General features: G+C 41.1%; 1 protein-coding gene across 2 annotated transcripts in view; it reads left to right on the forward strand.

Annotated features, from left to right (window-relative positions):
- The window catches only part of adam12a (ADAM metallopeptidase domain 12a), a 79,134-nt gene that overhangs the window by 59,318 nt on the left and 5,275 nt on the right, over positions 1 to 14,541 (forward strand). For both annotated transcript variants that reach the window (XM_085169969.1, XM_085169970.1), the window contains exons 11-17: positions 210 to 358; positions 6,626 to 6,803; positions 10,659 to 10,748; positions 10,927 to 11,122; positions 11,214 to 11,322; positions 11,850 to 12,048; positions 13,497 to 13,574. In XM_085169969.1, the coding sequence (XP_085026095.1) occupies positions 210 to 358; positions 6,626 to 6,803; positions 10,659 to 10,748; positions 10,927 to 11,122; positions 11,214 to 11,322; positions 11,850 to 12,048; positions 13,497 to 13,574 (999 nt within the window). The remainder of the gene's footprint in view (positions 1 to 209; positions 359 to 6,625; positions 6,804 to 10,658; positions 10,749 to 10,926; positions 11,123 to 11,213; positions 11,323 to 11,849; positions 12,049 to 13,496; positions 13,575 to 14,541) is intronic.

A 14,541-nucleotide genomic window follows, 5' to 3' on the forward strand; every position in this document is an offset into this window, starting at 1 on the left:
AGAGAATGCAATCAGAAACGTCTGTTCTTAATTAGCTTCTGCTATTGTTGCTGCGACAGATCTGTATACTGAGCAAATTTAATAATGGATATTGCTTCATGGATTCATGCCTAGCCTGGAAATACAGAGATAGCTCTGAATCACGAGGTAAAGAGGTTTGAGGGGAGATGAGGTAAGGCGGCACGTTTTGTGATTGATCTCTTTTGCAGGACCATTCAGACAACCCCCTGGGTGCTGCAGTCACTCTGGCCCACGAGCTTGGACACAACTTTGGGATGAACCATGACACGCCAGAACGAGGGTGCGGCTGTAGAGTGACTGTGGATCGTGGAGGCTGCATCATGACTCCCTCCACTGGGTGAGTCACAGTTTCAGCACCACCCTTAAAAACGCACGCACACATCTAAAATACATCATTCTAATATAAAACTATCACTAATTTAAATTAATGTACTCATTAAGTACAGTAAGTGTCATCAAAAAACCCTGATTGCGATCTTATGTAAACATAATTCCACATGCTCTTCCCTTGTAATTTATTGTTTGCTGAGCAGTAAGCAAATTATGCCAATTAACTGTTGGGCCATTGGGTTTATGGCAGATTCAACAGCTGTGCTAATGCCCCAAGGCAATATGACTCACTCCAAATGGGAAGCCAGTAGTTCAGTGGCAGTGCATGGCCGTGACAGCACAAGACACTGACTGACTTATTCCCTGACATAATGCAGATGATGTCTTGCAGACTAAAGATGTGTACTGTACATGTGGAAACAAGAAAGTTGCTCATTAAGAGTATCTGAGTGACAAAATGGCTTAAAATTCAACAGCTCAATTACATCTAATTGCTCACCATAGTCTTGACATCTTATAGTAGTCCCAGCAGATGCAGAGGACTTTCTGAGTAGAAACATTGGGGTGTCTGTTTCAGCCAAGGCCTTGTGGTCTGTGGGAGCCTCCGACTGGTGTTTATGCTGGAAACATCCCTCTCTATTTGGTTTGGCCCAAGCCCATGAAAAACACCATAAGAGTATTCCTTATTATAGACTTAGAAAACAACCGAGTCGTAAGAAGTGTAGACTTACATTATACTCTGATTGAGGGTATTCCTGGTCAAGGTCTTTGCCAATTATGGCAACAGAGTGAATATATTAAAAAGGGAAAGAAATGTTTGTTGAAGAAGAAATAAAATGGTTTTGTGTTTCCTTTGCTCTCCGCCACTTGTCGTCTGCCTCTCCCCTTTTCACAGACAGTTACAGTGACGCTATTCTTTGATATACATGCAACTTTAATGCTGGAAAATCTCTTAGCAGCCCCAAGTAAATAATTGAAGACCCCTGAAAACGGTAGTTTTAATGTAGGCAAAATCCACCACCTTCTCCTTACTGTTTGAATCTCAAGTTGCATGCAGCAATGATGAACCTCTCTGAATGTGAAAAAAGGTGTTTGTGCCACACTTTAAATAAAGGCAAATTAAATAATACATGAATATTTAGCATGTTTTTCTCCACGGAGACTGTTTTCTTTTCTTTTTTTTATTATAGCAGACAAAAGAAATAAATTATTTAGTCCTTGGTTTTAAAAATAATCCCCTCTACTCCTCCTCTTTGCTCAATATTTCTGCCCTGCTTTTTAATCCTGGATTAAGGAACCAATACATTTAAATAAGGATGTTTAGGAACTACATTCTCTCATTCTGCCTCTTTATTTATTCCAGGTCAGTACCATAAAGTTTCCCCCATGGGTCCAGTTCAAGGCCCTGCAGTTGCTTAAAAGCACTACTAAATTACCCGAATTCTGTTTTTCTTTTTAGAGAGAAAATCAGATATTTGTACTAAACCGTTTTATCATACACACCTCTACTCAAGGCCTGCGCTGGAAAGAACTGGCACAAATGCCTGTCTGATTATCAGCCCCTCCATTCTGTAATTGAAAGTACTGGCAAGGCTCGCCTACACTCAGTCAATCACGAGTACCATTTTTTCTCTTTTGTTTTAGTCAAATAGCACAGAGTAATTGTAGGTTCACAGAAACATTGTTGCTTATATACAGGCGCCCTTCAAACTCTCCTGGCCTTGCTGTGGCTCCAGGAATAAGGCAAAGGAGATAATGAGATCCAGTTTGTCATTGTTACTGTGGGGTAGAGAGTGTTTGTGGGGTAGATGATAGGGGGCGGGCAATAAAACTGCAAGCTGACCCAGTGCCAACTACACATCTGCACAGAGGACTGCTTGTTTCCTGTTCACACTGGTCAAGGCCATTTGTTGCGTCCTCCTCTCTATCCATCTCTGCATCCACCCATTAGCTCTAAATGAGAACACGCTGGTATTTCTCATCCTTTGAGATTGTATCTCCTCGACAAACGCACAAACACAAACACAGCAAATGAGCTCATCGCTCTTTTGTGGACACATGAGCACGTGCGTGTGTGCACAAACATGAGAAATCCATGTTTTTGAAAGACTAATGCAGAAACTACGGTTGTGCATTAGTCTTCCGGTCCTCTTTTGTTTTATTCCGTTGTGTCCGAGCTCCAAGTTTGATGATCTGGTTTACTGTTTATTGACCGGTTTTTGTGCTTTCATTCAGAAAGTGCAGCTTTCTGGATGGAAGCTGTTTATTGCAAGGGCCATAAAGTAAGATGTTGAGCTCATAAAACATACAGCAGGGTGTGCAGGACATGAGAATGAAAAAAGAGAGTATAGACTACATTCTGACTGAACAGCAGCTTGGCTCGAATCAAAATGGGATAGAGCGTCTTGGTTTTCAAAAATAAAAACGATTAATGATTCTCATAATTTTAGAAAAACTGACATGTCATTCTAGCTAAAACATATTAGCTGTTTTTTAACAAGCTCTTTTTTTCAAATTATGTCTACTATCTTGATTTGCAGAAGAAATTGTAACAATGCCAAAGCATTAAACAGTAAATTCAGTATTTCTAATGAATCAGAAAGCCATTAATTTGCTTTAAATGTGTACCACACTGCATGTGTAAGCTTGCCATTTAAGTTGATGGGCATGCATGTCCTTGGTATGTTCTGAAAGAGAGTGTGTTGCAAAATGACTGTAATACAAAGCTGATATATATGTTTTGTCATTAAATAATTAGAAATCACAGAAAGTGAGTCAAAGGCACGCCATGGAAATGTGACTCATGCCCCACTGATGAACAGGAACTCACTAGTGCGCCTTGTTTAATTAGAGCTCGGGCTCTACTTGCATTAAGGAATCTGTAAAAGTCCATATGAAATATCTGGTGAAGCAGCAGTCGTTTTGTTCGTCAGTTGTCATGTTCAGGTTCAAATTTTCTTTGTTCACAATTGTGCCAGAACATTAGGTCTTCCAAAATGTCAGTAAATGGCTAATTTGGTATTTTTAAAAATATTCTCACTGGATATTGCAGAAGATCTGATTCATAACCTCATCGCTGTTTCGTGGCTGAAAAGATGCAGTATAAATTGAATTTTTGTGATCTGAACTGCAAGGACGGAAAGGCTGTGAGGAAAAAGCCCCGCTGAGCTAAATTTGGGTCTAACGGCTCTCTGAATTTTAATGTGATACTTTGCAACTAATCACTGGTATAATAGAGTTTGGCTTTAAGGTCATAGTTTACAGCAAACGCTCATACTGAGATGACGCTCGTGTGTTGGTTATTTTATGTTTTAATAAGAAATATGTAGGGAGGCAGGACATTTTGTCAGATATATCTTCCTTTAAAGATTACTTACTTCTTTCACCTCTTCAAACAAAACAAACAAACACAAACAAATGTCACATTTTATCTACCTTGTTGTTGCAGCAAAGCTTCCAGCTCTGTATTTTGCACTGTGCAGATCATTAAGTCCTGATAAACCTGGAAATTATTCCTTATCATAGACCGATCCCCGCTCTCTCCATTTGCATCGATGTTTTGTACTCTCTTTCAACCATCAAATGCTGGACCTCTGAAGCTTAGGAGCCAACTGTCAAACACTGACTATAAGTCGGAGATGAACCAGAGAGCACAACATCTATACTGGAATCTATACTGGAATTAGAGCATGAGTGGGAAACATTGAGTTCGATAAGACGGAACAAAGATTTGTTGTAAAGGCAAGGCAATTCGACTTAAACCAAGACAAGAATGAGATCAGCTGAGAACAAGATTGAGTCAAACTGGGTCTTTTGGCCGAGACGATGAGTGGTTGTCTTCAGCATTTCCAGTTCACCGTATGCACCAGATGTGCCAGCCATTACTGGCCTTGGCAATGGCCTGCTAGCCCTGAGGACTGCAGCTGCTAAATGCCATCCACTGTAAATCATTGGTGCCTCTGCCTTTTCACAGTCATTATTCCTCCTCCTACCTCCAGATTGTTAGGCTATACCAATTATTTGTGTATTGCCTCTCATAAAGAACAGCTGGATCCCCGAGCAGCTCATGTATCTCAAGAGTTACAAAAAGAAAAAAAGACAGACGTGAGAGTTTTGTCATGCATTGCACAGGCTGGTAATTGAAGAGCAGGGCTGAGTTCATGGAAACTGAATGAATGCAACGAAGGAGGGGGTTCAACTTTTCAACGGGCAATTTTGGCTCAGGCTTTGGGGGCAAGGAGGAAATCAACAACAGCAGTTGCTAAGGAAGTGCCCTGCTTGTTGAACAGCAGTCTTGACAGCTGTTGATCAGAGAGGAGGAGGAGGGGGAAAGAGGCCACAATTACGGTTATTACTACAGCTGTCTTTACTGCTATTTCCTTTCACCATTTCATTTCATTACAAAGCCACTCTGATCTTTTGCTTTAATCCAGAATGTCTGGAGATCTGCTTCAAGGTAACCCACTTTTACCTAATGCAACCTGCGAACGGGGTGGGGGGGTCAGCAGCGAGGGGTGATGTAAGCCGCCTCCGCACATGTTGGAAATCAAAGACAAGCCAAGAATGAGGCCGTGCCAAACATTCACAAAGTGTCATGACATATTTAGAGCTGTATTAGATGTGAAAACCCAATCAGAGGGAAACACAGTTTGAAAGAGTTGCCAGCATTAAGTTACACAGACGTTTCTCCTTCTCAGAAGTCAAAGATTCAAAAGAGTAAGTGTTTTATAGCTTGTGTGCAATACAGCCAGTGGGTCTCAACAGCTCTACTACATTCATACTGACCTCAGCGAAGTGAAGAATTGTGGGTTGTTTGCAGTTGTGACATTTCCTGTCAAAAATCCACCAGAAAAACCTTACAAAAATACATAAAAATATCATCAAATTAATGCCAGTAAAGTTTTACCAGTCTGGATCTCATGTTTGACTGTGTCTATAATATTCGGTTGTTGAGCACGTTGCTGCTGTGGCCAGGTTCAAGATAGATGTGTTTTATATGGTAGAAAAGGTCTCTCTTTCCCATGCAAAGGAAAGAAAATCACGCTTTTAAAGCCACAGGCACGAACAGGCACGTGGGTGGCAGAGGTAGTAAAGGGTCAGCATTAGTGTTGATGGCATAAATAATAAAATGGCATGATAATAATACATTTTATTTAAATTACACCCTTTTTCAAAAGGGCTTTTACAGACTAGCAAGAAAGCAGAATAAAGCCGATCATTAAGGTCCAACAAAACAAGATAAATCTACGGTGAAGTTGGCGGGGATAGGTGCAAAATGCAAGACACAAGATGACAATTTAAATAATAAATATCAATAAAAGAATAAAAGCAGTAGAGCAGAAACAATAAACAATGAAGAAAGACAACGATAAGAGAATAATGGAAAACTGAGACTATGAGAGATGGCTTCACATAAAAGAGGAAGTGATTTTTAAAGAGGTCACTTATTCAGTGAGACTTATCTGCTTATCTCAGGCGGGTCTCTCCAGAGTCAAGGGGCCCTGATGAGAATGTACGTTTAAAAAAAAATTCAAGGGTCCTTCATCACACCGGTTGAACGAGACATTTGGGTATCAAATCATCCACGAATTGTCTCATGCATGTACTTATCTACGAAGCACAGCGCTGATATAAGTTTGAAGATTACGTATATATTCATCCATTCCAGCTTTGTGCTGAGTTTTATTGTGTCAGTGGAGTATTAAAAATCTCATATGGTGCTTTTGTATCAGGAGTCACAAAGAATGAGATACAATCTGGACTTATTCATGCACATTTTACACAGACGCTGTCATCTAAGGCACTATATTATCACAGAAAAGCTCAATAAAGCCACATGAGGTCTTTAACAAAGCTTTTGGCAGACACAGCCTTGGGCTGAGTGCTTTCCCCACGGAGCAGACCACCCTCTCTCTCTGTTCCAAAAACAATATTAAAAACACACAATCCCCTATTTCTCCTAAATTTATGGGTGTTGTACGTCTTGCAGAGGAAGCACTTTTTGGGTTGAGTGTTCATGATCCTTTTCTCATAAAATATGTCTAATCAGATCTCCCACTCTCCATGGAGAGAGAAGTCACAGGGGCCCTGTGCTGTTCATATGCCGATGGAACTTTGGAGAGCTCGCTGAGCTCTAGTGGTTAATTGATTTTGTGATTAGCAGCAATTAGCCCTGATTACATTAGACTAAAGAGGGCTCTCGTGGGGGGATCTCAGTTGTCTTCTTGCGCTCTCTCTATTTGTGTGACTCACGTAACATTTCCTTCACTCGCAGGTATCCTTTTCCTACGGTGTTCAGCAGCTGCAGCAGGAAGGACCTCACGGCTAGTTTCGAAAAAGGCGTTGGAATGTGTCTCTTCAATATGCCAGAGGTCAAAGTGCTGTATGGTGGGCAGAAATGTGGCAACGGCTATGTGGAGGAGGGAGAGGAGTGTGACTGTGGAGAACTGGAGGTGAGGGTGCTGTAGGTCATAATGAAAAAAATAACAAATGTTTTTATTTTCAGGTCTCTTGCAGCTTTTGCCAAAAACTCTTAGCTGCTACTCATAAATCATTGTTAATTATGTTTTCCATTCTACAGCAAATTAAATAAGGAGACATGCTAGAGGGGCGTGCTGCCCTGACACTAGTAGTTCGCCTCAGCTTCAAATCTAATGGCACAAAGCTTTTGTATTGCAAACACATTCTTCTGATAATTAGGTTAAAGATATGAGTATGGATTAATTCAATCAGTGGAAAGAAGACATGTGCGCGAGGGTTGATGTCTAATTGTGATACAGTACACTGAGAGGAAGCACTGCTGACAGTTTCACACTGTCAACTAGTGAATTATTTAAATGAATCTGCATTGGCATGCACATATTTAATGGTAGTGCATGTTGCCAACTGTTACAACTGCAGGATGATAAAACAGATAATCGTGATTCGGCTGACAATTAGCGGAGGCGAGCTGCTTATCGAATTATGAAATATGAAGGCGACATCTATTGTGATTTAGAGGGATATTTGGAATTACATAATAGCCTAAATGAGAGAACGCCTTGTTGTCTTTTGTAATTTGTTTATGCTTTTACGCCCCACGAGTCCTTTTGTGAGCTGCTCAAGTTTCAGTCAGGGTCAGACTGAAAGTGGCCTTGTCCTTAAAAACAAAGAGCTAACATAAGCTCCGCTGACCTGAGCCAGCAACAATAATAAAGCTCTCCACAAAACTGAGCAGAGTCATGCCAACTCACGCCAGATCAGAGTTCTCAGCCAGCACCCCTCTCCGCCATTAAAAAGCCTCATTAAAAACTCTGGGTCCTGCTCCTCACAATCACTGGCTACTTCTTTTCAGCGTGACTTCTCTGCCTCTTTTTGGCCCCAGGGACCATGGGAAAGGCCCTTAATGGTTTTCAGACTGAAAGAAGTTTTGGAAGGCCCATCACATCAGCTGTGTCCCCTGCCGGCTCCATCCATCCACTTCCTCCCAACTTTTGCTGCATATTCAGACTATAATGGCAAAAGGAAAAGAGCTGACCCTCGGGGGTCCAGACAACCTGCATGAGATCATATATGCACACACACACACACACAGTGCATATCGTATATTCTGAGTCTTGATTGAATTCTTGCTTCCATGTGTATTGGAAAGCAGTGTTACTGATTGGTGCGGTGCATGGGTCACGATAGAGGCTAACAGGAAACAGATGGTCCTCAACAGTGAGATGGGAAATGTTATTGTAGATCTGCCCTCCCTTTCTCTCTCCAAAATGCCTCTGGATGCTATCTAAGTGACCTAAACCAACCAGAGCAATGAAATAAGTGATGGCATGCTGAGTGACAAAAATGTAAACAGAGCATGTCAGTCTCGCACCTGCTCTATTTCAGATAAATGGAATGGAATCTATAGCTGCCCCTAAAGGTGCGTGATTAAAATATTTTTTTAAATTAATGCACTGATTGGGAACAGTCCCCTCATTTTTTTCATCAGCCTCCACATCTGCACCTGGAACGTTCTTGGGAAACTGGACAAAGTTGGAGATGCCTGTAAATTTATAACCATAGTTTAAAAAAAAGAGCATATTTGTATGCTGAGCTTAAATCTCCTTTTGGCATACATTTTTTTCAAAAGCTCACAAAATTGTTTTAAATGTGAATTAAAGTGAGGTTATATTTCCACAACGCTGTGATCTATCACAACCATGCCACAAATGTTTTCTAGTCCATCCAACCATCCATCCATCGATTTTCTGCTTTATGTCTGGGGTTACACCCTTATTTCTCTGTCCCTGGCCAGCACCTGCAGCTTTTCCAGGGGAACACTAATAGGTTTGATATCTCTGATATATCCTGGGTCTGCCCTGGGACCTCCTCCTAGTGGAGGTCCAGAACACCTCATGTTCAGGATGTTTTACAGTCTTCACCGAAATGCCTCAGCCCTCACAAAAGTTGTCAAATGGAGTTTAATTTTTCTAAACCATAATCGTTATTACTAAAAGTATTAACTCACCCATCCAAACCATTGAATTGAGGTGTTCCAATCCTTTCCATGGCCACAGGTGTATAAAATCAAGTACCCAGGCAGGTACTCTCTCAGGTGCTCAGTGAATTCCAGCATGGCACCGTGATAGGATGCCACCTGTGCAACAAGTCCAGGCGTGAAATGTGCTCACTACTAAATATCCACAGTCAACTAATAGTGGAATTATAACAAAGTGGAAGTGACAGGGAATGACAGCAACTCAGTCATAAAATGGTAAGCCAAGTAAAGTCACAAAGCGGGGTCAGTGGATTTGTCAGTGAAGTTTCCACAGAGTTAATAGCTACAGACCTCCAAACTTCACGTGGCCTTCAGATTAGCTCAAGAACAGTGTAGTGTGTGAACAGTTTGGGGACAGCCCCTCTCTGTTCCAACATGACCGTGCACCAGTGCACAAAGCAAACGTCCATAGCAACATGGATGAGGAAGTTTGGTGTGGAAGAACTTGACTGGACTGCACAGAGTCCTGACTTCAATCCAAAAGAACAGCTTTGGGATGAAATAGAGGAGAGGCTTTTAGAGGAATGGTCAAAAATTCACATGAACACACTCCTAAACATTGTGGAAAGCCAAGCCTTCCCAGAAGAGTTAAGGCTGCTATAGATTCCTTGCGGAAGTGCTCGGCTTATCAATATTAAATATGTACCTGATTGTTTGTTTTTTTTACTCAAGCTGAAAAGTGAGCAGTTTGGAATGTTGATTGCTGAAGTTTCACTTAAATATTCCAAATAGTTGTATATAAATTAAGATAACCTTTGCCTATTTAAATTATCGAACCAGTTTAGTAAGCAAAGTAATTACTGTAGATTGCTTACATTTGTATTCAGAAGAATTGCATCTGAAAATACGAAGAATACCTGAGTGAGCCTTATATTATGGCAGCAGAGTGTGGGTTAAGTTTTTGATTGCTATTGTCACACCTGCCTGCACTGAAGTGGAGTTATTAGCTGAGGAAGTGTTGTGTAAATCAGTCTTTTACAATTTGCTTGTAAAGTAGCACCATCTGTGTTTATATAATCTAAAGTTTCATTCATTTAAACTTAAATCTTTCTTTGTTCTCTCCTCAGACATTGTCTTAGTTGGATTCTTGAGCGTTATGCTAACTTAAAAAAGTATTTTGGCATTTGCTTGCTTATTTAGGGTTTCTGCAGGGTGTGTCCTTTTCTTTTCTCAGTGAATGGGGCGATTGTGGCTCAAGAGTTGGGAGTTTGCCTTGTACTTGGAAGGTTGCCGGTTCGAGCCCCGGCTTGGACAGTCTTGGTCGTTGTGTCCTTGGGCAAGACACTTCACCCATTGCCTACTGGTGGTGGTCAGAGGTAGCCTCGCCTCTGTCAGTGTGCCCCAGGGTGGCTGTGGCTACAATGTAGCTTGCCATCACCAGTGTGTGAACGTGTGTGTGAATGGGTGGCTGACTGGTTGTGTAAAGCGCTTTGGGGTCCTTAGGGACTAGTAAAAGCGCTATACAAATACAGGCCATTTATCATTCTCTCCTGTTCATTTTACTATTGAGTTCAACATGGTTTCTGGGGTCTGAAAAAATCCTGTCAGATGGAAATGTTGTTTTTCGAAACCTAGAAATTGCTGTTTCCTTTCTTCCGTCAGGTTTTTTAGTTGCTACGTTACACAGTCCTGCTAGGGCTGCATCCCCTCTGATAACAAAATTTGAGTTTTTGCTCTGGGGTGAAATATGATCTCTTTGTGCTGAGTTAATTCTTCTTCACTTTTGTTCCCTCTTACTTACTTTTCCTTTCTCTGCTTGTCTTCTTTTACTATTCTTTTCCATTGGAAGGAATGTATGAATCCCTGCTGCAATGCCACCACCTGCACTCTGAAAGGAGATGCTGTTTGTGCACATGGACAGTGCTGCCAGGACTGTCAGGTAATATGTGTTATAGTATTTCAGTACAAAGTATTTTTACAGACATCTTACAAAAAAGTTATTTCTCTGATTAACTTGATTTGACATCCTTTAATTCGATGTGGTAGAAATGTATTTTTTGGCGTAATTCACATTTCTCTGGGCTTCACTGTGGGTCTTTGTCTTTGTTGTCGTGTAGCTGAAGCCATCAGGCACACTGTGCCGTGAATCCAGCAACTCTTGTGATCTGCCTGAGTTTTGCACCGGTACCAGTCCTCACTGTCCCTCCAACGTCTACCTTCATGATGGCCATGGCTGCCACAACGTGGACGGCTACTGTTATAATGGCATTTGTCAGACTCATGAACAGCAGTGCATAACACTGTGGGGCCACGGTACGTGAAAAATCCCCCTTGCTGCATCACACTCAACAGTTCAACAATTGTTGCGATTATTTTCTTTTTATGTGTTTAACGCATCTTGCAGGAGCCAAGCCAGCTCCAGGCATCTGCTTTGAAAGGGTCAACTCAGCAGGAGACCCTTATGGCAACTGTGGCAAGGACACAAAAGGCTCCTTTGCCAAATGTGAAGTGCGGTAAGTCCTGATGTCGCCATAGAAACTAGTGAATGTATTCAATAGCATGTGATTTATGGAATGCAGTTAGAAACATAAAGCATATTGTACCTATTGTATAAAAAAAATGCATATAACTCATTGAAATAGGAGCACTTTTTCAATGCTAGGCACCACTCTGTGTGACTGAATGAGGCTGACACAGTTTTCTCAGTAGTTAAGAAAAATAAAGCAAAAATGCCAGATTGGTTTCTCAGTTTTGTGAAGCTTTATTTTCCCCAAGTAGCTGATTCATTAGATGATAGAAAATAATCATTAGTTGGAGTCCTAATTGAGGGTTGCTGAGTCATTTGATGTAATGCAACAAGTTCTGTCTCTAAAATCTCAGTTGTGATCTGGAAACGGCGTAAACGAGCTGCCTGTTCTTCAGTTTCTTTAATTGGACAGAAGGAGAAAGATGAAAATGAAAATAAAGCTCCTCGTATCCACAAAACAGTGACATGTAATTTAATTATTGTATTGTTATTCCCTTTGGTGTTTGTTTACAGAGATGCAAAATGTGGCAAAATCCAGTGTCAAGGAGGAGCTAATCGCCCAGTAATTGGCACCAACGCTGTTTCAATTGAAACCAACATACCCCTTCAGGAAGGGGGAAGAATACTGTGCCGAGGTACGCATGTCTACTTGGGTGATGACATGCCTGATCCTGGCTTGGTCCTGACGGGAACCAAGTGTGGAGATGAAATGGTGAGAGCTAGGGCTTGTGCTTTCAGTCTCATTACATTTATCAGTTATGATTAAGTAGATGTAGCTATTTCTATGAGCAGTTCATGAAAGATGCCTATTGTGCTTTTCATATATACTGTTGCAACAATGGATCCTCATGTTTAATAATGAGGTCAGCATATGTGCAGATAATTCCTATGGGCCAACATTTCAGACTTCTGAAGGCTCTAAAAGATTAGTTTCAGACAGGTTGTCTACTCTCATCTCAAGGGCACAGCACTCCCACCTACCTGCTGTTCAGACCTTCTGTTTGTGATGACCAGTCAATCAGAAGAATGTAGCCTATATAAAGGGGGAAAGGAACTAAAATGGCTTGCTTTATCCAGTGAAAGAACTGATAGATCTTTTAATGAACAGTTATAAATGAAAGAGAGGGTGGTTTTCTTTTATATTAAACATCATCATTGTAATCAAGGAATGAAATAACATCAAATCAAACCACTGAATGTGAAAAACAGTTGGTCCACTGTCCTAAAAATGTATGCGTTAAGGTACATACCAAAAAAGGAAAAGGAGAAGTGCTTATTAACTTCCAGTCAGGGTGGAGAACTCCATCCAACAAAAACATGCTGTAAAAAAAGCACAAAAGACATACATGGAAAACGGTTACCAAAATAAAACAGGAAGTGGCTTGTAGTAAAACACAGGAAGCACACTGAATCTGTGTCCCAATTCTTTGGATGTATAATTCGGAAGAGTGCCTAGAAAGGTTGCAGTCCCTGATTTGGGTTGTAACTACAGACAGAGACAAAAACAGAGAAAACGTGGTTCAAAATCATAACAACAAAAACAAATATGAAAGTAATAGCACCAATGCTAAACCAAGTCAATATAAACACAAAACTTATTGCTGAGAAATAAGAGCGGAGAAGGGATTTGGAGTGAAAGGCCATGACTAAGATGTTTTGAGGAGTTCTTTAAGCCGTGTCCTTTTGTCATTTCAGACTTGCACTGGCTCAGACTCTTAACTGACTTAACATTATTCAGTCTATTTGGCATCTCCTAGTGTTCATCAATCTAGCCATTGGTCATTTCGCTATACAGTTAGTCCATTTAGTCTAATTTAGCTCTCTATGAGCCTTGACTCTTAAGGAGGATCTACCCTCCGCCCTCATCTGCAAAGGCATTACATTCTGTGCCCGCTGCTGCCAAGCCCATCTTCACATTCTGCTGTGCTATACTCTCTTTGTGTCTGGTGCCTTTAAGGAAACATATAATACATTTCTGATACATTCCCGTCAGTGGTGACATCATTTTATTTCATGCTATACTGATTTACGGCTGAAGTGCCTGTCAGAAGGGCATAGCGCATCTATCTGTTTTTGCCTTAAAAATGAAAGGGTTTGGAAATTTACTGACATTGTTTTTGAGCTCACACTGTTGATTTTTCGTGTCGTTTTCTGGTTCAGATGTGTTTGAATCGTCAGTGCCAGAACGTCAGTGTTTTTGGTGTGCACGATTGTTCGGCCAAGTGCAGCGGTCGAGGGGTGAGTACAGTACATTTCATCCTGTTTCGCTGTTTGAAAAAAAAAACGATGTGATAGTTGTCAATCCTAAAACAAACCGTATTCCGTCGTCTCATCGGCTCATTTGGGCTGTAATGTGTTCAGAATGCCCAGTACACACTGGCTAGAGAGCCATTACACTGCCTTGCAATCAATCACTCTGAATGCTGAAAGGTTCAATCAATTAGACATAATGATTTCATTTCTGTTCTGCGTAAAGGGCCATTCATCATACCATCAGGCAGTCTTCCTTGTCCCGAAAAATCTGTTGAAATCTGAAGGCCCGGCTTTGTTTGGCCAAACCCTCGGAGCAATGACACACAGACTGACTTTGAGCTGGGGAAAATAGAGATTAGATTTTTTTTAAATGCCACCCATCAAATGTCTACGGGTGGTCCTGTTAGAGATGAAATGTATGGCTTTGCAGTATTAAATTTCCTGGTGAAGCCCAGAGGCTTTGGCTGTGACTGTGACTGTTTAAGTTGCTCTTTCATCAAACGCATACAGACGAAAGAATTGCGACTGTCTGTTAAAGTGAAACGTGTCCGGGTGTTATACAGCGATATTTGTTTGTGTAGCGCCATAAGACATGTCTATGAAATTTTAAGGAATGTTTTACTTGCTGAAATAAAAAGAGACAGGGCACCTCTGCATGTACAGATTAGATCAAGATGTTGCCTTGGAGAGAGGCCCTCACCTGTTCCATATTACTCAGATAGGGAATCCTCTTAGACTTCACCATTCCTGCACGACAGGAAGAGGGAGAGAGAGATTATAAAAATGTGGTTTAGGAGAAAGGGTCTGCTCTGAATTTTATACCAGACATTTTTGCTACGCGGAGCCTAGCAGGGCTGGCTGTTGTTCGATTCTGTCTGCTTCATGCGGCACATAAAGAATGGAAATGATTTTATCATCTGTTCATTCATCAGTTTTCGACTGCTTATTTGGG

The sequence above is a fragment of the Neolamprologus multifasciatus genome, chromosome 8, assembly GCF_963576455.1.
Source record: "Neolamprologus multifasciatus chromosome 8, fNeoMul1.2, whole genome shotgun sequence".
Classification (NCBI taxonomy): domain Eukaryota; kingdom Metazoa; phylum Chordata; class Actinopteri; order Cichliformes; family Cichlidae; genus Neolamprologus; species Neolamprologus multifasciatus.